At 46.3% G+C, this 24,438-nt stretch overlaps 1 protein-coding gene across 5 annotated transcripts in view; it reads right to left on the reverse strand.

Moving 5' to 3' along the window:
* Nucleotides 1–3,101: 3,101 nt before the first annotated feature.
* LMO1 (LIM domain only 1) overlaps nt 3,102–24,438 on the reverse strand; it is a 69,277-nt gene continuing 47,940 nt past the window's right edge. For all 5 annotated transcript variants that reach the window (XM_033006852.2, XM_033006853.2, XM_042785120.1 and 2 more), the window contains 3 exons: nt 19,770–19,983; nt 8,321–8,446; nt 3,102–3,548 (listed from right to left, as the gene is read on the reverse strand). In XM_033006852.2, coding sequence (XP_032862743.1) covers nt 3,443–3,548; nt 8,321–8,446; nt 19,770–19,983 — 446 coding nt within the window. In that variant the 3' untranslated portion in view covers nt 3,102–3,442. The remainder of the gene's footprint in view (nt 3,549–8,320; nt 8,447–19,769; nt 19,984–24,438) is intronic.

Consider the following 24,438-nt stretch of genomic DNA (forward strand, 5'->3'; position numbering starts at 1 on the left):
CTTGTCCGCTGTGCAGACACAGAAAAAAGGAATACAGACGCTGCACAATTTCTCCCTCTTTTTTTTTTTTTTTTTTTTTTTTTTAATATAAGACAACAGGACATTTGCCACACCCCATTCAACAGCAACAAGCTGTGTACTGTCCCAGGCTTTCCTCCCACCCACCAGTCAGGGCTTTTGCATGAAACAGCGCCACAAAATTCCTCGTTAGGCACCAGGAATTGGCTCTACAGCCCCAGTGACAAATCAAGAGGGCTGCCCATCAGAAATGAAGCCCCTGCACCCCGGCGGGGGAGTGCTGCCTGCATTTCATGGCAAGGGCAAGTGCAGGGAGGCAATGAGACACCGTTGCATGCGAGTCACAGCCCGGGTGTAACTAACCCCCCCGTGCCTTCCCTGGACAGAAGGGCGTCTTGGCGAGGTGTGAGCCTGTCTGTGCTGCCACTGCAGTAGACAGGGAGGGCTACAGACTGGCCCACATCAGGGATCACCAGGCAAACTGAAGAGATGTTAGCACCCAAGCAGAGCACTGCTGGACCCAGTATTTAGTGTGCACGACTGGAAGGGAAGTCGCTCCTTCATGGTGCGGGCCAGTACCGGCTGAGCCTCCCCCCATGCTCCAGCTGGGCCGCGCAGGGCTCGGTTCCTGCCTTGCCCCAGAGGCAGGCCTGCTCTTCGTGGGGTTCAGTCTCTCATAATACGCCACCCTGACTCTTACATCCCCAGGAGAGGAGACCTGTCTTGTTCCGGTAGCATCCGCTGTGACTGCTGGACCTCTGCGTGCTGCCTGCTCTCCCGTGTGCTACCCGCTCTCAGCTGGTGCTGCTAACTGTGTCTCATCCTTGGCTCCAGGCTTCCCCTACACCACATCGCCGTGCTGCCAGTACCACGCAGGTGGCAGCCACCGAGACTGGACCTTTCCATAGCTGTTTCAACCTACTGGTTATTTTGTTCCATTTAATAGTCCACCACCCATTTTTTTCTCCAAGTTCCCAGGCTATGTTCTGCTGCATCGTTCTGCTGGGCTTGCTGACAGCCTGTTGCATTGCCACATAACAAAAAACACCCCACCAAACCACCCCTATGCCCTGACACATCCAAACGGGCCCAGCTCAGATATGCCTCCCCTGCTGAGCCAGCGTGGGGACTCACGTACGCAGCAAGGCATGGCTCACACCAACCAAGTGCCATTTTTATTCATCCCATGGTAGAGCAGGACTTCCCACATAAGCGACCCTCTCCTCCAGCATCCTCCTGCCTCTGGGGTGACATTTCTACAGCTTTCCCAGCAACATATGAGAGATCTGGCAGCTGCAGAGCCATCAGCTGACATTAGCCAAGAAGCTCTGAAAAGTTACACTTTCCTCCTCCCTTCCTTTTGAAGTAAGGAGACCACCTAAGCCAAGAAAAAAAATGCTTTTTAGAAGGCTTAAGTACCATTCTCCAAAGGGCTTAGTTTTTAAACCGGTACCAAAACTCTCCTTAGGAATCAGAACTACATCAGAATAACCACCCCCCAGTGTGTTCGCTGGGGGGTTTGGTTTTGGTTTGGTGTTACTGCTCCCATCCTCCCTGCAGCACAACACCCACGCACTGGCATTGTGTGCTGAATTACAGCAAATGCAGGGGCAGGCGGGAGCCATCACACCAGAGCGCAGGCAGCGACCGCCTGGCAGCCCATTTCAAAGCAAGGAATCAAAACGTTTGGGCAACAAGCCACTCCTTCAGTAGCCCCACTGTAGCTGCCTGCGACAGCCTTTACATAAAGAACATAAACTCTACAGTTTCTCAAAAGACACCCCCCCAACCCCAAAAGACAATAAAATGGAACAGCAATTAAAACACCACCTTTTTGGTGTATTGCTATTCCATTTTTATGGTAATAAAAGGAGATGGTGCCACACATTTTATAATGGTTCTCTCAACCCAAAACATGTTTATGAAGAAAAATCACTCAATCAATCCACGTCTGAGGTAGCTTGAGATGACAGGTAATATTTTGAAGTGTACTAAGCGTCTCGTGGTGGTTTTGCTTCTGGTTAGCCATTATTCAACATAGATGCACATAAAAGCATTTCATGCAACAGGCAGAGCAGCACTGAGCTGCACTGCATTTGGCATTTGCAATTCAGAGAACACACATGTAACCTGGGACCAGTAACTGATGAAGTCACATCAGAAAAAAAAAAGTATTCTATGTCTATTTATTAGAGGAAAGGAGGGTAAATCTAAGAAAAAGCAAGAAGATAAAATAAATAGAATTGCAGCCATCCTCTACAGCTACGGGTGCACTGTATTAAAGTGACACTCACCATACAAAGAAATGTGTTTGGTACAGTCCAGTGGGTTGCACATGAATTGCATAACCTTGAAAATCATTGCACAAACCGTCGCAGCAGGAACACAGTTCAGAGCTTTTCTACGGGAGATGCTTCAAATCCGATCGCTTTTGTTATGTGGGAGGTCAAAGCACATGGCACAGGGTAAGCAAAAAGACTGTGAAAAGGGATGCTGCGTCAGCGCCCGGGCACATTCAAACCCCGGCATTGGCTCTCGCAGCAGCTCAGGCCTGGACAAGCGATGTCCGACAGGAGAAGCCTGCTGCCTATCAAAGCCTTGAAATTAATACTCCGATCCATGTCTGGGCACCTGTTGGCAGGGCTGGAGGGAGCCTGCTCCTCGCAGCCCCGACTGGAGGCACCGCGTCAGCCGGGCAGCCAGCGCTCCTGGCCCCGGGAGCGCTCTCTCCAAATTCAGAGGGGAAAAGCGAGGCGCCTCCGAGCCAGCATCTCGGCACTGCACGGCAGCCTTGGTGGGACCCGGCCAGCGCCAGCGTCCCCAGCCACCGCCCGCCCCCAGCTCCTTCCCTCCCGCCGCACGGCGCGGCAGGCTGTCAGACACACGTCTCCACACGGATCAAGCAGAGAGGTCTAACTGTGCAGCAGCTTTTCTTCCCCCAGTCTGTGTGTGTGAACACCTGCCTCTGCTTTTATTCGTGCAGCTTCCAGGGATCTGTGTATAGATTTCTAATTTTCTGCTCAACATCAAGTGCAGGAAATACAGGCTTTCACAGCATGGGGAACAAACCACAGCTAAGATGACCAGGAAACATTCATAATTTTTAATTCACACCAGTAATAAAATTGCATTACATTTTTCATAAAATAAATGTTCCAGTTTATATACAGAAAACAGACTGTACAGAGCCCTCCCCCAGACCCCAAAAACTCACAAACATACAGGCAATGCAGTGCTCAGCTAAGCAGGCACAACTGTACATCTAAAATTGTAACTGCTTTGTGTTGGGGGGGAAAAGTACTACAATGTATATAGTCCTCTCTGGACCAAGAATTAAAAAAATATTGCAGGCAAGCTGACAGGCGCCCTCGCTGCTGGTGCGGCCGAGCGCCCATCCCACAGTGCTTCAGCGAAGCAGGGTTTGTTATTGAACCTGGGACTCGAAGCTCCCGTTCAGCTGCCCTTCCTCATAGTCCATCTGACACAAGATCATGTTGTTCTTCAGGAAAAATTTGTCTCCCACACAGAATCTGGAAGATAAAAAAAAAAAAAATTAACGGGTGTAAGTATGAACAGAGGTTGGAACAAGGGGAATTTGAGGCTGGCTGGCTCTGAAGGCGACTCTGGGGACCAGAGTTTGATTTCCAGCTCTGCCAGTGGCGTGGGACCCCGGGCAAGCCCACGTGCTTCTCCCCTGCTCCCCGCTTCCGCGCAGGCGCCCGGGGGATTTGCCGTCCCTTCTCCTGGCACGGCGGTGCTCGGCTCCCGGCCGCGGCTGTACGGAGCAGCTCGGGGAGCAGGACCCAGTCCCGGCCGGGTCCCGCGCCGGCGGCGGGAGGAGGCCGGGGGCAGTTAAGGGATTTGTCCCCGCAGACGAGAGGTGTCGGCTCTACAAACCGGGAAATCAAACGAGTGATAGTACACAGAGACTATTTGAAGTTTTTGCTGGTATCCACTTTCCATGGTTCCCTCGGGTGAGGCAGTATTTACACTAATTTCCAGGGAAGGACTGGCTATTAAGTCCTTCCTCACCCCCTTGTGTACAGTGCTGAACAATAAATAGAAATTTCCTGGTGGCTGGACTCCTAACCTTTATCTTCATTGAACGAAGGGCACTGCTCTCTATATACCATGTAAATTGTTCTGTTTGTCTTGAAGTTGACAGAGAGGCTTGTGATATTTAACAATTTTATTTGACCATTAAGGTCAAAAAAGTTCCACATATAAGATCTGAGAGGAGTGAATTGACGGCCAATAGCTTTTTCCGCCCTGCCTGCTTGCTCAAGAATCAGAAGCTAATCTTTACTACCTAAGATAACAAATAATGCTTTTCGCACGCAGTTCAGGGGCTGGTTTTTTGTCCATCACACTAGCAGGGCAATGACAGACCAGAGCACAGGGCTGCGCCTCCCTGCCCCAAGCAATGAGTCTTAAATCCGCGCCAAGTCCCTAAAGCAGAGAGGCACCCCGGCCACTGCGCCGAAAGGCAGCTCTGAACCGAGAGGAACAGGTATGTACCAGCCTCTAGCGAGGCCGAACATTTACTGAGCTTTGAAGAAAGATCAATGGAGATGACCCCATCCTCAGGAGGCTTAGCAGACCTCAAACGCCCGTTTCCTCTGCTCCCAGGCAGAGCTTTGGCAGGGACATAGCTTATTCTTTGTCTAAAGTGCTTTCTAGGTTTGTAACTCAAGCAGCTTTGGGCAGAGTATCCCCATAAAACTGAATATTTTCTGCTACAAGAACAGGACCAATCATTTTAGTGCTCCTTTAGAGGTCTGATATGGGCACAAGTTTTCTCCAACTGGACACCTGCAAATAAACTGATTAATTTGCCAAGTCCGTACAGAGAACTGGGCATTCGTTCTCATTTTATATGATTCCTCTGGAGACCTTCTATGTTCTTCCCTCTGTAGCCCATGCTTTAGTCATGCAGAAATTCAACCTTTTTTGTATATTAAAAAGCTAAACATTAATCTCAATTTAAATGAACAGATTTTATGACGAAAACTGTACTGCATACACGCTCCTTTACACCACCTTTCCCATCAGTAGGTTTACTTGCTATAACTAATGGAAATAACTGCTTGCTTTTTGCTACTTATCCCTACCTTAAGTACAATATCAATCTCCAGGAAGAGAAATGCAAAAATTACTCTTGCCACCAGCATCATCAACAACTGTCTCTTGCCAAACCTGCTTTGGGTCTAGAGGAGCCAAAGGAGGAGCTGGAGAACTAGGGAATTGGGGGGGGTTGACGGGGACAGGACACACGGTGGTGTGTATAAGCACACGGGAACAAAAACGCACATCCGGGATACCCTGAGAAGGTCTTGATTCACTGGAAAACAGATTATTTCTTTCCACCTGCCAGTCCTGCAAACCCGGCGTCAATAAACTGGGATCTCTCCAGCTGATGCATCACAACTGGAGACAGAGGATTTAACAGGGCAACTTGAGACCCAGTTTCGTGTGTCCCAGCCCACAGCTCCCTTGCGAGCGAGGCGTGGGGCCGAGCCGCCAGCCCCCGTGCTGGGAGCGGGTCTGTCGCAGCGCCCGCCGGGCCCATCGAGCTCCAGCCAGCAGCAGCGAGAAGCAGGCGCTGAACTTACCCTGCCATTTCTACAGAGTGATTTTCTTCTGAGCAAAATCACATTTTCGGTAATGGCAACACAAGCGGCTGGATTTCCTGCAACTCCTGCAGTACTGGCCTATTAGCCAGTTACAGCAGTAACCAGCTTTTATTCAGTATTGTGACAAGCATTGTTGACCTTGTAACAGTTCAAAGCACAGTAGGCTGAGTAGCATTGCAGGACTTGCTGCAAACCTGATATTTCTGAGAATTAAGCTAACGAAAATACTACACGCAATAAAAATATTAGAAATTTTTCTCTGATGGATGTAACACTCTACACAGAGTCTAGCTACAAAAGGGCAAATAAGCTGGAAGAGAACTAGAGAAAGGTCTTTATAACCAACTCTTTTTATAGCTGAAGACGAGATGGGGTTTCAGGTGGGGGGTTCCAATTCAGAACTAGATTTGGCAACCACATCTGCAATTTTGACTTCAGGGTTACTTAAACTCACTGTTCTCGGTTCAGCATCTAATGTCACTGAACCTTTCAGGACAAAATCTCTAGAGGATAAGTCATAAAACTTTGTAGCCTTTTGATCTCAGCCAAAAATAACAATCTAGACGTAGCTCTACACCGTCTACTCAGCCCATCGTTCAGAAAAACTCAACTCCTCCCAAACCGGGCAAATCCCTTGTGCATCAAAGCGTGACTCTGCCAGGACCGGGGGATTACCTGCGCTTTCCTGCCAAGCAGTGACAGCACACGGAGGTTATTTTAAGGGCAGGGTAGAACTGCACTTTGCACTGAGTGCAGTAACAGTGTTAGCAATAGCAGAGGGAGGAGAGGTGCTTTGCAGCCTTTGTAATAAAGGGTGAAATTTAAAAGAATTCCCTGAAAATTAAAACTAGGTGATACTAAGCTTTTCCATGAGAGAAGCTATGGTAATTAGGGGTTTGATGACAAATACTCACCCTCCAGACTCCAGCACCAACCCAGCGCTCCTGCCTGTGCAGCCCAGAGCAATGACTTGCCTCTCCCAGAAGAGAGATTTGAGATGCTCTAGCCCTACTATCGGCGGAGAGTTTGGGAGCACCCCCCTCCTGCGTGGCCATCACCGGCAGGCTGAAAAAAGCCGAGACTGAGGGCTGAGCCCGGCAGCACCTCGCACCGCGTCCGAGCCTGGAGACAAACCCCCGGGCACCCAGCAATTCCAGCGGTGTGAAGAAAGACTGTCTCGGAGAAGGAATGTATCGGTTATGCAAAGTCATACGCTACTGGCCTGGAATCAGGGCTCTTTCGGGAGCATGTTCACCAGTGGCAAGGCAAGACTGGGCAACTGGAAGACTCATCGCGGCTGCTAGAAAGGAGCCCAAGGCCAGGAGCCACTAGATGTCACTGCCGCCTCGGCGCTGCCACCGCGCCCGTGGACCCGCTACGATTAATAGGAGTTTTCTACCCCGAACAAACACCGCCTCCGCCTTCAATAACGGGATTGAGTAAAGCCACCCGAGCTACAGACAGCTTGCCCGATTCTCCTCCTCCATGCTCTGGCACCAACCAGCCACAACCCCGTTCATCCCCATGAACTGAGCCACTGTCAGAGAGCACGGAAGGAGAATCAGACCCCAGTTTGCAGGGTTTCCTAAGTTTAGTGGGAAAGCTCTGCATCCACACATGCACTGTGTAGGGCTACTTCATTAGAGATCCCACCGTGACTTGTTCTGGGGCGAGTGATGATTTTTTGAGTCAGGCTTTTAGTTTGACTTTTACAGACTTAGGTTCTCCATCTTCCCAAGAGTTTTGTCGTGTCTGTCACACCTTCACATGGGATGAAGCACTGCCTCCTAGTTTACTCTTTGGGAAGCACAACCAGAAGTCCAGAACAGGAACCCCGGCACAGCCCTTGGGCCCTGGGCAGTCACTACAGCCCAACTAAACAATCAGTAAGAACAACAAGCACTTTCAGGCCTGTCTTGGATAAGGATGGATGGATGCATCAGAAGGTGAAACCATCACATCTGCTTCTGTGAGCTTCCATTCTGCCTACAATGACCAACAAACAGGGTGCTGAGAAGATTTTTCACAGCCCTTCCAAATTCAGCTGGCTACAGGTAGCCCAAGTGAAAACCTTCTGCATGATCCGTTACTATACTCCTTGATGAGAATTTTCCACTGGGTAAAACCCAGTAGAAATACACAAGCCCCACTCAAAACTACACCACCAAGATCCCATATTAATTACACAACAACTAAAGGGATTTGTTCCTAGTGCTGGAAAAGGCCTATCTGGAGTATTTTTCTCCTGCTTGTCCCTACTTCTTTGCTGTCCCCAGTTTTGAGCCTGTCAGATTTAAGCAAAATATCATCAGTTTGCCAGAGCAGCTCCATTCTCTATCATCTGTGTCCTGCAAAGAGGGCAGCTCCTGAAAGGACGCTTGAAGCAGTTTGTTTTATTCAGCAGCAGCTGTGCTGCGTACAACCATGGCCAGATCTGCAGTCTGTGTGCTCCCCCTCTCCCCTCCAACTCCCACCTGCTCCAAGGGGATTTGCAGTAAAGGGGCTACAGGTACGTACAAGCATCACCCAGGTCAGCCTAATAAACCTGCCTGAGCCACGCCAGCAGGCTGTGAGCCCCAGACAGGTAGCGTGGATCAAACACTTCCCCTGTTTTGCGGGCAAAGGTATAAATTAGTTTGTATTTGTGTGTATAATAACTGTGTCCTCACCGCTGGTTGCAGAGCTGACAGGCAAAGCAGTCCAAATGGTAAACATTATCTCTGGCCCTCATCACCATCTCAAAGGCAGGGATCAGTTTACTGCAGGCAGCACAATTCCCGGTGGTACCAAAGAGCCTGCCAAAGAAGCACAATCATTAGAAGCCATTTTAATTAAATGGTGGAAGGACTAATTAAGTGTAATTAGCAGTATCAAATACTGTATTGCACCAATAAATAGAAGTTGCAGTCTCCATTTCGCTGACCAACCAGTGTGCGGGAACTTGGGATAAAACTGCCTGGTGAGCAGGCTCCGATTGTCGAGATGAAACTTCATTTGGTTTGTGAGCCTAGGGCTAATTTGCTGTCTAATGGAGAAAAGCATTAAACACTTAGAGCACTATTTTGGGGCTCACAAAATTTCAGTCAAAAACTATCTGCGCCCCCGCAGCAGTGGGGTAGGTGCTCGGAGCCATCCGTGCTCCTCCGCACGTGCTTGCCCCGTCTGCGCTTGGCCGCAACCGAATGGAGGGGCAGGCTGGCAGCCTCTCACAGGAGACCTGCAGACTTTGCCAACCCTGGCAGGCAACGCTATAATATAGCTCAGGAAGAACCTCACTTACCTGCTCTTTAAAATGAAAAAGCGCAGTTTCTCTTGCGATGAGTACACCAGCATTTTGCAAGGCATCTCGGAGAGCAAACACTCCTCCCTGGCTATGCCCCCCTCCTCCTGCCTCCGCGTCCCTCCCGGGAGCCAGCTAAGCCCTTCCACCGCAGCCTGAACAGCATGCTCAGCCGTTCCACTTCAGCTCCCCGGTCCTCGAGGACAGCCCTTCAGCACTGGAAGCTTTGCCATTTTCATCTTGGCTTTCACTATCTGTCTCCCCAGATGTCTGCTGCTGTTACAGCTCCTGCCGGGGGACTCAACCAAGACTGCAGCATCCTTCCCCCAGCCCCCTTCTCCAAGACGTCCCTGCAGACCCCTGTGCATGCCAGGGGCAGCATGCCATCGCGACATTAAAGCTGCACGAACCATCCACGCCACGAATCAACAGGGCGACAAAACCAAGTTTCACCCGAGACTGTGGTCAATTCGCTTGTGTTTAGTTACTTTGCTTAGGAGATGATAAAAATCGTATTCCTGGGGCGATGAGCCTCAAGAGGTACGATTCCTGCTGACCATTAGCTCTGCGTGTGCAACGCATCGCTGCCCACAGACAGATTTGGGCTCGTGGTTTGTTTCAAGCCATTGGTTCTGGCTGATTCCACAACACACAGATGAGAAGCATCAGAAAAATCTATAACCAATTTCTAAACCTGCAATTTGCCAAGCTAATCAATACTAATTATTACTGGCCAGTAATTGTGAATTAAAACACCCAGCAATGTTATAGAAACCTCCACAAAACTCTCCCACCCTCCCACAGCGATGTGCTACTGAAGTCAGCTTGCTCTTCAGCTATAAAAAAAGGCTACCCTTATTTTTCACTAGAAGTGGTGTCAATGGTCTTTCATTAGGCCTGGCTGGAAAACCCCAAGACTTCCTATGAAGAAACAGCACTATGTTCTCCCTGGAAGTTAGACAGTGCAAACCAAATGCAAACACTTGTGCAGGACGGAAAAATCACAAAGGGAACACCCAAATTTCTTCCCCTGCAGTCATACGAAGGCTGAAAGGCAGAGTGCAACCCCCAGCTATGCAGCTTGGGCTGGCAAACTCGGACCAGGTACTCGGTCGCAGGGCAGCCCCTTCCTCCCTGCAAGCTGCCTCCGCCTCGCTGCTGCTCGGGCAGGCAGGGGAGGCAGCTCAGCGCCGTGCTAGGCTGCCTAACGCCAGCAGACCCCACTGAAAAAATGTGGCACTGAAAAGCATACAGGTCTCCACCCCGAAACGCCCTGGCTCTCATTCAGTACCCGCTCGCAAATCAAGCCATTAATACAGACATCCCTCCCTCCCCCCCCGCCTCCCCCAGCGTAGCTGCCCCCTTCTACAGGACCTCACTTGGGCATAGCAAAACCTGACAGCTCTTGCTGGGGCTTTGCCATTTTCCGTAAAACCAGGCATCCGTTTTTAGAGTACCCAAGTCACACCAAACTCACAAAATGAGTCTAATACATTAGGCAGGGAAACTGGGAGGTTAATCCTAGATTTGCTCTGTGCCCAGCACTGCTACATGCACAAGTATAAAATATCCATTATTCATTAGCATCACAGTTGTGTGGAGCTCAATCTAGATTAAACAAAATAAAGGGGCCCCAGACAGCACCATTTGCATTGTTAAGCAGGCGCTTTTCTTCAGCCTTCAAATAGGAGACTTTTCTAAATGGAAATTATGGGGAAATTTGGACAGATGTTCACTTAACTATTTAAACAGTTAGCTTAAGAAACATGAAAAATGTATTTGGCATCGTATTCACCTGTCTCCTTTCAGGGGTTTTGGGGGTAAACCGATTGTTAAACAGCTTTGACTGTTTGCATAAGATCTGAAGCTTATGTTCTGTCCAGCTGAAATCGTGTCGCCTTCTAATGTCTACATAAACGTAGCTTCCAGCTAGTCAGCGTGCTGATCTTTTTCTCTTCTATCAAGTTTCACAGTCCCCTATACCCTCCCTTTCCCAACAGATGAACATTTCACACTTATTCTAGCACTTCCTAATTTTAATCTGCTTTTCAGAGAGTGATTTAGAGCCCTGTATATTCACCATGCTTCTAAAAATATGCTGTAACTTGTAGCTCAGTGAACACATTTTTTTTTTTTTTTAATCTGCTGGAAGAAACATCAAAATGAACACAGACTTTTGCCTTTTTTGTTTGCTTGTAAAAAAACCCGCCACCTCTGATAACAACTTACCCAGAAGCTACTTGGGCTGAAACTTTCTGAGGTGAGGAGCTTAACATTATTGGAGGAGGGAAAGAAGGAGGCAGAGGAGAACCCCATCTGTGGTTAAATTTAAAATAACCCCACATGAACAAACTGATCTACATTCTGTCCCCCAGACACCTTCGTAACAGATGCAATACTTTCTTGCACATTCACGCACATAAAGTTGAAGCGCATTAGAAAAATCTATCAGAAGATGCTCCGCATCTACTTACCAGCTTGGAGCCACTGGCATTAAAGAAGATGGAAATACAGAAAGGTTTTAGTTTGGAGTTGTTTCGCTGCTTCTAAAAATCCCATTTTTTTTCATAACCTTTTGAAGTTAAAAGGCAACAATTTTTAAGAACATATTTATTCCTCCTTATGTAACAGGAAGACCTAGTCAGCTTGTAAATAAGCATAGACTATGCAGATTTAAAATTTAGCACAATTAAACTTTTACCCTGTGGTAGTAATTATGTTTAATGGCTCTTAGCCTGACTTAACCATGTCTATTGTTGTCAGCCAGTCTAAAAGCAGGAGTTTGTCCAAGGACAATTTTCTGTAGTTTACAGGCACACTAAAAACCCCGCTACGCGCTGTTCTCATTGGCCATTGATGTCAGTGTGCATAGTAAAAATTAAAGCTAATTGGCATACAGGAGCAGCAGTGAATGCAAATGAATTAATGGGAAAAGAAGGGAGCGCGCCTGGAAGCGGTAGGCAACTGTCGAAGGATGCTTTTTATGTAGTCTTGTCTGGGCGAAAGAGTAGTCTTCTGCATGATGATCCTGACCTCACCAGCTCTGTGCATACACCTGAATTCAAACTGTAGTAAAGCCACAGCACTCTGCGGGTTTTGGCAGAAAAAAAGAATGGTAAAGGGTCCTTACTGTTGGGAAAACAGTAATGAACTTCTCATATGAACACGTTAAGTTTAGCACCTTTTAACAGATTTTCCAACCAAAGTGTGCAGGGTGGCTAAACTGAGAACCCGATTGCCTATTTCTGTCACCACTAGAAAAAAATAATCTGTTTTAGTCATTGACTACGAGGACAGACGCCCCATTTCTTCTCCTCTCTCTACCCCGGTCTCTGACTAGCTAGCAGCTTGCAGCTGAGAAAGAGGGAGAAAATCTTTCCTCCACAGAAAGAGTGAAAATTTTGGAGCTGTTGACTTCACAGGAGACAAAAAAAGAGGAACCAGGACAGGCACAGATAAATAATGAGTTGTACAGAAAGGATGGGTTGGGAGTCTCAGTCAGATTTTTTTTCCAACAAGACAAGTTCAAAATTAAACAGCTGAGTTGAGACTAATAATTCCCCAAAATAAGAGGCTTTGTCAACACTGAAAGGTAAGAATTATGAGTTGAAAGAGGACTTAACACTTATATACAGATAAATATCTACATCTGTAGATATTGTGTACAGCTACATATTTCTCTATATATTTGTATATTCAGATTATCTGGATATACAAGCTTTTGAAGAGCTACCGAATGCCGTGCTCATATCCTCTCCAGCTAGTAGGTGAAACAGGTTTTCCCATACACCTTCCCTATATGCCTGCTGCCATTTATTTCCTAGCTCCATCAGGACCTGCAGTAGAACAAGACTTGCTTTACGTACCTGAAACTTGTCATGAAAAGAAAAGGTTTCGCCCCTACTATTTGAAACAAACCAACAACTAGAGTTCCAGTGAAGACGGCTCTTATCAGCTTGCAATCAGTATTTTTCCCATCTGTGGATATTAGAAATATGCTGAGCTAGAAGTCTGATTTGACCAAAGTACTGAATGTGGCAATAATTGCGGGGAAAGCCTGGACATCACTTATAAAGATAAAAAGAATAAGCTTAAAAGCAACTTCAGACTCAAGGTTCACAACTTCCCTGTAATCAGCCTTTGTGTAAAACTCAGAGAAAGCCTTAGCGATAGGCATTTCAGCACAGTAAATACATATTAGCGGGTGCCCCCATCTAGCCAGGACACCGTTGTCAGTGCTGCAGTGGGAAGCCATGTCAGCTGAAGGAAAGGAAATGCATTTTGATACTAATGAAGTTGGTCAAGCTGTCCTCTCATGAAGCCTTCAAGTTCAGTCCCAAAGAATTCCCATCTTGCGTGCCAAAGGGTTTGGCATCCATGGGTAGCATAGCAGGAGGAGTTGAACTGGCATGGTACAAAAAAGCCCTCTGGTCAAGTGACCACACTGGTTCAGAGATTACTGGGCATAAACTTCAAGGTTGCTCAAGGGCATCTGTTTTCAGTTGAAGAACGCATCTGAATGTTCACTTATTTTTACTCTGTTGGTCTCTCCCTCTGTATTTTCAGTAGATATTTACAGTGGGGCTGGGACTCTTAGCAGGTAGGAGAAGTCCAAGTCCTCCTCCCCTGCCCCAGCCTTTCTTACAGGATAACTAAAGCCACTGACCTTAAAACCCATCTTGGTGCTCTCTGGCACTGCTGAGCACACATGCAACAACATCCTCTTAGGGGAGTTAGGGGAGTTTAAAAACAGCAGTCAGAAAACTGCAAGGTTGAAAGTGCTAGAGACATGCTAGTATGCCACAGCTGGGCAGAATTACTCCCCATAAACTTTCCTCCTCACTGGGAAGTTGTGGGGAAGGGAAAAAAAAAGGGCGGGGAAAGCAAATGAACAAACCAAGCATTACTTGTTTATCCTGAAAGGCATGGGCTGTGAGAAACTCCTGGACCAGCTACTATGGAGAAAAAAAATGTGTGCTATAACATCACAGAGCACAGCAATGTTGCCAAGACACATTGTATTTTGAGCCTAATTAATCCTCCCTAATCTGTACAGATACCAAGTGTAGACGTGAGAGTATCCTACATAGCACGCAAGGTGCTCCCTGTTGCGATACAAGAACAGCACTTCAATTTAGCAACATTTTTAGGCTCTGGGCAGATATCATTTGTTCAGCCATGCTGCATTTATACCTCTCCTCCCCATGCTAAACGTGTTCCTTGAAAAAGCAGGCAGGGCACGCTCCTGGTGCATATGCACACTACGCTCCTCTGGTGGAGAAAAACCCCAAGGACTCTCCTTGCTGCTTCAAAGGTGTTGCAGCTTCTGCAGGATGAAGCTACTTTCAGAGTATTAGTGATGTCTCTGGTAGATTAACTTAAATTCTGCCAGATGCGGCATGCACTTCTCAGTTCCTGAAGACTTGTGCTTACACATCCAACTGTGGTTTAATGGTTTGGCTTAGGGCCGCCATTACCAACCTGGAGAAGCCCACCAGAAGGGGAGTATTTGCCCACGTCCTCCTGCGCCAGAGAGCAGGGTGCCCATGTTTGTGCAAGATCACTCTTCACAGACCACAACAAAATTAAACCCTGCGCGTTTGTCAGCTAGAGAACACTTCATCTAAAGGGCTCCCAAAGCGATTCACTAACAGAATGAACCCGCTGGGGCATTCAGAGCGGAGCAAAAAGAAGTATCCAACAAGTGGAAACCCCAGTACTGGGCAGCTGACTCGTTTGGACTGGGAGCTGCCCAGGGTGGAGTTCAACCCTCCATGACACGACAAGTGCTGGGGGGGCAGTGCCGGGGGACGGCAGTCCTGCCAGGACGTCTCTGTCCCTCGGTCGGGGTGTGCAGGGCTGCTCTCTCACCAGAAGCACCAGCAGAGCCTCGGCAGGGCAGCACCCATCGAAACATGTGGGAAGCTGGGTGGAAAGAATTTCCATGAAATCCACCGACAACAGCATCAGGCCTTCCTGGAAAGCCCTTCTCTCTTACTGGCTCGCCATCATTTTTTAATGCAGATTTTGAGCTTTCTTTGGAGTCTAATTAAGGTCCTAATCAGTTTAAATGATGAAAAACTTTCCCAACACCAGCATATCAAACATGCAGAAGCGACAGTTCTGCTCCTGTCAAAGCGAGCCTGACTTGCCTTTGCTCGTGTGAGGGCACCATGCTGAGTAAAAAGGAAAAATCACGTTCTTCATCAGCACTTCACAGTGAAATTTAAGTTGTCAGTTCCTCCCGGGAAATCCTGATGCAACACCCAAACTGTCCCTGTGAACCAGAGCTTGGTGAATGTTTAATTACACCAAGAAACAAACACGGATTGCTGTGTGGGGGCTGTGAGGAGCCATCCGAGCTGCATGCTAAGCTTCTCTGTCCCAGAAGCAGTTTCTTCAATAGCATTTGCTTATCAAAAATAATTAGAGGTAGGAATGCTGGAACTGTGATTACGAAACAAATGGTAAATCTATTTGCTCATATGAAATGTATTGAAAGATACATCTAGACACAGCTGGAGACTGAGGTGATACCGCAAGGATAACAACTCGAGATCCAATTTCATCTTTCATGATTAAAAAATGAGCAAGAAAGTGTTTTATGAAATGTGAAGGTTAACAAATGTTCCTTCACAAGCAATGACGACAGTTTATCTTTTGAAACGAATGATCAGGCTACGGTCTGCTAGCAGCTCCTGAAATACATTTGCAAGATTTCTTCTGAGAACCCGCAGGGGCCCGGGGCACGCGGCCATCAGCCCTCCACCTCAGGCAAGGCCGGCTCCAAACTGGGGCCAGGGCCGCGGGGCGGGAGCGGGCCGCGCTCCATCCCAGCGCCCTGCCCCTCGCCCAGGGAAGTCCAGAAGCTCATCCCCGTCCCCAGCCCTGGCAGCGGCCGCAGCCCGGTGACACCTGCCCGCAGGAGGGGTGGCACAAGCTGGGTCCCCGCCCTGCAAATTAACAACCACTGCAGCTGAATTGCTAAAGCTGCCCAAAATATTGCAGGAGCCCTTTCGTTTTATAGGTAAGCGCCTATGCACTGCCGCCTCCGCAGCAATGAGGCGAGCGGGAGCCTGGTGCTGGGTGGGAGCCGTGGGCAGGAACAGGAGACTGAGCAAGGGGAGGGCAAAGCACATCTCACCGGGTAGCACAGCACGTATTCCTAAACGGCACAGTCAGCTCAGGCACATTCAGAGAAACATTGGTCTATAATGAGATTATGAAACACCAATTTTTGCCTCCTTGTCATCACACAGCAGTATTCCTTTTGGACTTCAGAGGTAAGAGATGCACATATTTACATTTATGAGTGTAGAATTAGTCTGGCTTTTAATTTTTCACATGATGCTTGACCTACTAAGTATCAGTGCAATATTCACCCTGTTCCTATCCAAAGGCATACAGAGGAAGTGGCCAACAACAAATTCCTTTGACTGTCCTCCAGATAAAGTACTCCCTTTATGGTGGAAATACCATGCGAAGTATGAAAACTTATTTTTAGGAATGAATTCTGCTAAAATTTGACTATTAGAACAAATGCTGTGAGTTGTTTAATGAGGAAAAAAAAGATGTGGATAGAGGCTCTAAAACTATTAAAGTGAAGGAATTACATAGTGGTGGGAATGGGTAATTCTTGAAGAAGGAAAATTCAAATTACCAGGAGTGATCAGACAGCAGAGAGGATGGTGATGACAACTTTAGTTCCTTCTATTAATAGAACTAATATTTAAAACTGAGAGGGAAAAAAAATATGTGTGGAAGGCAACAGGAGTTGTTTTAAAGTTAAAAAATTACTTTATACTTCCATAAAATATAGGACTGCATAGCAATGCCCTTATTCCTATCCTAGGACCCTGAAAGGGTTCCTTAGCATCAGGAGAACAGAACACAGGAATTCAGCAGAACCCTCAAAAAAACAGTATAAAGCTAAATTTACTTATCAGCAAGAACACAAAACATCATAGCTGTTAAGCTGGCTAAACAGCTGAACACTAGTTAACAACTGTGTTACAGAATGGGTGTTATTCCTTCCCACCCAAGTCTTCATCAGATTTCCTGGGATATGACAATTATTTTGTTCTTCCCAACAGAGAAAGCAAGTAAGAAATATTTCTGGTTGTCAAAGGTGCTAGAATGGACTAAATTCACACAGGGGAAAAATATTTAAAGGCCATATAAGCCTTCCCTCCGCCATTTAACCGTGCTGCACGAATAGCAACAGACAACTTGGTGTGCTGGGGATTATTCTAACCCAACAAATGGAGGCAGAGGGGCTACGAGACCCCTTTCAGGCACAGAACAAGTTTGTTTCAGAGACCATGCTTAACTGCTGCTGTGATAGAAGCTGCATGGACATGGTCAAACACCCACCCCAACTGTTGCCCTTCTGTGTTTCATGTCATGAATTGCTCTCTCTTCTCAGAGGTGGGACATGGGCCATTTTCTGGGGTCTGCAACTCCTGGCTTCTTTCCTATCTCTAGAACAGGCTTCTGGTGTACCCCAGAAAGTTGTGCCATCTGGGGTCAGTGAGAAGATCCCAGATGCAGCTTTTCCACCTCAAAGCAGCAGTCTCAGAGTAAACCAAGAAAGAAATGCTCTACAAGTGCAGTGATAAAAAGGTAAGTTTAACAGCATCAATACTGCTCTCCTTCAGCACTTTAACGTGCCTGATTTGATGCTGCACATTATTTTTGTTATGAAACTAGAACAAACCAAAATCAGTATGGTGCTCATTAAATGGACAAAACATGGGGTGGCTCACAGGTCTCAGAAAGCAAATCTAAATGGGAATCATCACCTAGTTGACTATTTCTAGTAGGGTTCTGTAACACATAGAACAATGCTGAATATTTATCTTCCAGGTCAGACTAAAAAAAAACACAAAACCAAAACAAACACAGCACTGTATATCAAATGCACAAATGACAAAGTCTACAGAAGTGATAAATAATGAAGAGGAGGATGACTGATGAAGAGACCTGGATTGCTTGGCAAGCTGGGTGCAAACAGGATAAAGAAAAGATGAAGTATAAAGAAACATTCCAGTAACTAATGCAGCCTATGTTTTCTGGAAAGAAGACTATTCCTAGAAGAAGCTCTCCTGAGAGGTTTTGGGGATCCTTATGCTTACTACCTAGCAGGACCCAACTGTGATACTATGATGAAGAGAAATTATACAGTCCTCAACAAGGGGAGATCAAGACCTGTTATGTTCTTTGTTGACACAGAATTATGTCCACAACACAGAAAAGAGTACAGCTGAACTGAGAGTCAGTGAAGAACCAAAATGCTAATTTGGGTTTAGAAATCTGTGTGTTAAAGAAGCTTCTGGAGCTCAGTTTTTTCAGTTTAGCACAGACAGGGTTAAGGATACTTCCAGAGCAAGTGATTTGTAGCATTAGCAAATACTCAGACTTAAGCAAGGTACAAAAAATATTTCATGATAGTGCTGATAGTCAACTCTTTCCTCCCCACACCCTCCCCACCTTTCCAAAGGCTGCTTATCCTGTCTTTTCCCCTTCAGATGCGTTCCACCCTTACCCAAGTGAGTCCTCCTCACTTACTTTTTGAGGACACATCCCACCTAACCCAGTGTGGACCTGTGACTTCTGCCTGTGTGACTGAATCTTAGCTGAGACATTTCATGTGTGCCCTGGAGAGTTTCAGCTCAAACAGGAGCAAAAATCCTCATGTGGACAGGATGCTCTTGTGCACTGTCTGACTGGAAGGCAAGGTGACAGCTCCCATATGGCAGTTAGTAAACTTATTTCTTCTATTTGGCTCAGTGCTTAATCTCTCATCTTTACAAAGAGAAACTTCTTTGTTCAAGTTTACTAAGAAAATACTTCCTAAAGATTTTCAGGAATATGTTTTACATTGAAACACATGAAGCATCTGATCGTTGAGACTGATCTAGCCAGCCTCTGGACACCACAAGGTTAGATAGCATTTTACCTCCCTATCTTAAAACAGCATGTTGTTTTTGTTCTGCTTCATGTGTGTTTGCTGGTTGAGGTTGCATAGGAAATGCTATCAGTGCTTTGGGGAAAAAAAAAAACAACACACACATGTCAGCTAGAGATCAAGTACATTCTTTCAAAGGAAAAACAAAGCAAAACTTGAAGTGTTTTACAGTGTGACCCTCATAAGAATGTTTGGATTAGGCCTGCTGTCTTACTAAAATGAATTTGTGTTTATATAAAGTATTTTGTACAAAACCCGCATACACACCAGGCAAAAAATCCCATGTGTTGTTATGCATTGCAGACACACACTGACAGGGTAGTTCTAATTCAGTTAGTGATGGTCTCTGCAGACTTCTTCATGAAGAAAAATTTTTTTAAGTTGATATGTAGTTTTGTAGTGTTTTGCTCTGTTTACTTAGGGAAGAGACAAGAGCCCCTTGGGAGGAACCTTACTCAGTAGAAGTCTATCTAAAAGCTATCACTGAAAAAGAAAAGGTAAAGGCTTGGTCAGATCTCAGTCAATATGCAGGAATATAACATCAAAGATATTCTAGAAGAATTAACACTCTTTTCCTAATCTTCTCAGCAAGCACTGTTTGTTTTTGTTCTTGTTGGTTCATAATAAAGCATTAAGTCATGCCCTCCTCCTTCTACCTTGACCTAAAAATAGGATTCCACCTCCCTGACTACAAAATACGTTAAGTGCAAATAAAAAGCCATGCTTAGACAGAGGAAGAAACTCCAACCTCTTCTGGGCAGGGCTGACCATGCACAAGTACATGTTTTCATAGCAGAGGTTTAGAAAGACAAACAGCTAGCAGCACACTGAGAGGCTTTGGGAAGAGCCCACAGTACGTTCCTCTATTTACCTCAGGTAATCTCTGCGGCAAAGAATGAGATTTGCTTTTGTGTAAAGAGTTGATCCAACCTCTCCAAGACGACAGTCACAGCAGGCACACTTTAGACAGTCTTCATGCCAATACTTATCCAGAGCCTTCAGCAGGTACCGGTCCTTGATCTTCCGGTTGCAGCCAGCACAGCCCTTCTGCTTCCCCTTGGGTTGTACAGATAGCATCGGCACACCTGCAATGCAAACACAGCATTTCATTTAGAAGATATCCTAACAGCTTGAAGAGCTTGCCTGCATTTGGGGTAGCACTGTGAGCTGTAGGTAGATCTGTGAGCAAATACTGCTGCTGGTTTTGTTACAAGGAGTTCACGTTGCAAGAAGCTGACAGTCAAAGGAATTTAAACTTCATTTGCTGTCCTGGGTTAAGTAGGAGTGTGACACTTGCAAGAACGCAGCCCTTTTTTCCTAAGGGTAGGGCTGACAAAGCACCAGGCTTTTTTTAATTAACATCTTGCAGCAGAATAAACTGGCTACAATTTCAACATTTGCTTTTTCCTTCATTACCAGTACCCTTGTGTTGTTAATTACCTGCCACAGGCAATTAAGAAGATCAGAAGGGCCACCACCGTATGTACCCCCAGTCCAACATCTTGGCTGGATCAAGCTTGATGGAGAAAGGAGAGGAGTGGATATAAAAAGATGTGGTATGCCACTGGTTTTCCTCTTGTGAACCCCACTGGCCACAGAGACCTCAGTGAAAGCTACAGCATCTCAGGTGCTGCTCTAAACTAAATGTTATTCAAAAGCCCTTGAGGACTGCTGAGAATAACCCAGCCAGTGCCCCTCTACCACTAGTGAAGCCACGCTCCTTAAACAAAGCAGAGCTTTCCTTCTCCTCTTGTACTGCTGGGGAAGGTAGTAAAAAGCCAGGAGTTTTTTCCTCCCTAGAAACCCCTGTGGGGACTGCAAAGCAAGAATGAACTAGCTGGGTATGAGATGGTGACAGGACACTCAAGTTGCTGGGCTGGTGGAGACTTGCTGTGGCCACCTTCCTCACACTGATGTCTCCAGCTTCTTCCTCTCCCCCAAGCAGCTACTGCTTCTCATGGTGAGGCCGGCCGCGGGTGTGAAACCTGTTGCCTTTCTCAGTTTAAGAGGGAGGCAGGAGAGGATTTTATGGAATCAACAGGCAAGGTGGAAAAGTAAACAAGGATTACACTGTGGGAGAGGAAGGGGACAGGAGATGATGAAAGAAGAAGTGAACTCATGAGATGCCAAAATCCCATTTTCTCTAGAGTCTTGATTTTACTTTGTTACTGGTTTTTATTTGTACTTGTGTCAATCACTAAAAATGGCAATGCTGGGCCTGTAACAAGCATGTCATGGGCTTAACCAATGCAGAGATGATGAGAGGGGCCAGTCTGGCTACGGTAGTGGGTGTCACTGGTTACATACTCTTACACCAAGTTAAGTCACCATTTCTGTAGGAAGTACTGGATGTTCCAGAAAGTAGCAACTTGAGAATGGAATTATTAACAGTCCCTTAACCAGAGAGGACCGAGTCAGCACCACTGTAATAAGTGACATTTGCTGCTTTCCTTAAAAGCCAGGGTGACCTGATGGTGGCTAATGGTCAGCACATGTAAAACCCACCACTCCTACAGTAATAATTGCTTTGTCAGAGCTGCAAGCAGACGACAATAGCACTTAAGACACCTCTACACAAACAGCGAGGTATTGATCCATTTGTTATCAAAGTGGTTTCAGCAGCACGGAGACAGGTCAAGTAACATTCAAAAACCCTTAGGGCTTAAAGAGCCCTCCTACTATTTGCTATGGCATACTCTAAACCCACCTGCAGAGTCAATACAAGCAAACTTTTGACACCAGTGACAAATAGGCAATAATTAAGTGAAAACTTAAATCTGCGTTTCACTGCCACATACACAACCCATAATGCTCTTGAGAGAAATTCTATATACACAGCCACAGAGAAACACCAGCACGTTTGGAAAGGGGGAAAAGGCAGGGAAGGGTCAGAAGTGTGATATTCTGCAGGTGCTAGGGGTCAGGCTGCAGAGGTCCTGTGCTCCTGGTGAGAGTTTCTTATGAGAACGAGGGAAGTGGCCCCATGGTTCTGGACACAGCACTTTTTTTTTTTTTTTTAATTGGCAGAATACATTTTAGGAGCAAAGAGAAGCTTCACTTTTTGAGTGATTTCTGTTTCAGAAAACTTAAAGCCTTCACGCCATGCTCTCTTCAACTCCATGCCATGAAAACAGCACATTGTGAGAAGAGACTTCCTTATTCTGAGGCACAGAAGGGTACATACATGAATTTGCATTTGCAAACTGTGTAAGATCAGTACCAGTGATGAAAGTAAATAGTTTGCACCCATGAAAACTAAGACCTAGATGTGCAAATGATATTTTAAGTTAGGAGCGCCAGACACCAGTGAGTCATTACCCACCCCCCTAAATGTGAGCTGCATACCCTTAGAAGCCGAAGAGGATTTTTACAAGGGGGGTCATCATATGATTCTGTTGCAAGGTTCAGCTAGGTAACTTGAGGATCCTGTGTCTGGAGGTGCTGCAGATTTCAAAATGCAGATTCTAGATAACCAGAGCGCCTTAAACCCCCTCACAAGAGAACTGCTGCTTGGGTGGGGTTTGAGATCATCTTTGCGATTCAGACCTTCAGCCAGATGGGATTTCCCAAGGCCCTCGAGTCCCGAAACCAATGCCCCTTCAGCGTTACAGCTGCCCTGGCCCAGAGCGAGGGGTCCACTGTAACAGCAGCATGGTCAAGCGCAAGGGCAGCTGTGCAGGGATGAAACCCTGGCTGGAGCATCAGCAAGGGCAGGCTGGCAGGTGAGGAGGGTCTCCCGGGGTGGCCAGAAGGCCCGGGCGGCTGTGGGCTGGCTGTGGTGGTGGTTCTTGTTCCATCTGTGGCCCTGGCAGCCCTTGCTCACCGTGGCCATCTCAGTTCCCCACTACTGCAAGCACACCATTGTCTTATGAGAGGCTTCTGCGAATAAGAGGAACGTAACACTTTGATTTCCTTCTAATAACTAGCAAAGGAACATATATATATTTTTTTAAACAGTACCTTAAGCAAGGAAAAAAGCTATGTATTTGGTCAGTGTTCAGCAGGGGGCTTTCTAATGAAAAAAGGTACCATTTCAGAGATCATATGATGTTCAAAGCTGCTATTCCCACTCAGATAATAACGAGCAAGGTCAGCCTCTGCTGGTCAGGTTCAGTGTTTTGAAATTACATTTTGGTCTGCGAGGCTTCCCTCCGACATTCCAACCAACCGGTCTGCGCAGAGCACACACGCCACTACAGAAAGTTGCAGCTGCAATTAGCTGGTGAGTTGACACAGAAGGCAAGGTGTGAAACAAAATTTCAAAAACTGCCAAACTTGATCAGCAAGGGTTCCTCCAATGCTTGCCATGTCATTTCCAAGCAACAAGAGAGCAGCATCTCGAAAACTTAACCCCTTTCACAGCCAGAGACTTGCGGAGAGCGGACACAGACAACACCAAACCCCACTTTCCTCCTCCTGTCTCCCTTCCAGCAAACCCCAAACAGTCTGGGCTTTGCATGCAGAAAACACCCGGAGAGCTGCTCTTTCTTTTTGGAAATTTCCCAACTGTGAGACTGTGATGCTGCTTCATTTCTCTACGTAGATTTTTCCCCAGTACTTACCAAAAAGTGACAAGATATCTAATTCAATTTGATCGGGGGTATGTGGTGTCTAACCAGGGCTGTCAAGAAACAAAAGGATCACCTTTGACAAATTCCATGTGTGCTCTGTGGGCGAGGATTAAAAAATGAGAAGTAGTGTTGCAGAAGTAGAAAAATTAACAGTTGGACACTCACCTGTTTAAATATGTGATCACAAAAGGAATGCTGACCAATTATCAAATTCTGAAAGTACCATCAAGTTGCTCTCTCCTCTCCTGTTGCTAGCCATCCATTGCTAACTTTTCTTAGAAACAGTAGATGAAGCCTTTCTATTTTTGGCTACCTACACTCCCTTCTTTGCCCTTTACAGCTTAATAGACTTGCTGCTGGTAAATACAAAACAAAACCTGTTCTGAGTGCTCGGAGCTCCAATGCACATTAAAAAATTATAGACACCACCTCTGGACATACTGAAATTTATGGCTGTGTCTAAAGAAGCTGTTATTGTAGAGAGTAATCTAAACTTTACCTCTATTCACAGTCAGACAAACCAGCTTTAATCAGCCCATATCTTCTCAGTCAGGGTCTTTCTGTAAAATTATTCATCTGGCTTTGTAACACAAGCGTCCACTAAGTACACCTCTAAATTTTTCTAAGCCTTTTTACTGATATTTCTATTCACATAGCAATCAGCTGCAGTTCCTCTAAGGGCACTGTTCATAAAGCCTTGTTTCCAAGAGAGCCTGGGAACTTTTTATAAATGGTAGACCTTTTAAATAACAGTTATCTGCAATGGTCCTATGGCGTATGGCTCCACGGTGCTCTGGTCTGCAAGGGAGCTACTCGTCCCCTCTGAAAGCATGGAAGTTCACCACCTAATTTCTTTAATGCAACTCTAAAGGTTAATTGGTCTGAAAGAGTAACGCGGGACTGTTAGCTAATGATATATGCCTCAAGGCTTCGCAGCTTGCCTATATTTTATACAGTCAAGTCCAGAGC

This window comes from Tyto alba, unplaced genomic scaffold (genome assembly GCF_018691265.1).
Source record: "Tyto alba isolate M040663 unplaced genomic scaffold, T.alba_DEE_v4.0 Super-Scaffold_8, whole genome shotgun sequence".
In the NCBI taxonomy this organism is placed as follows: domain Eukaryota; kingdom Metazoa; phylum Chordata; class Aves; order Strigiformes; family Tytonidae; genus Tyto; species Tyto alba.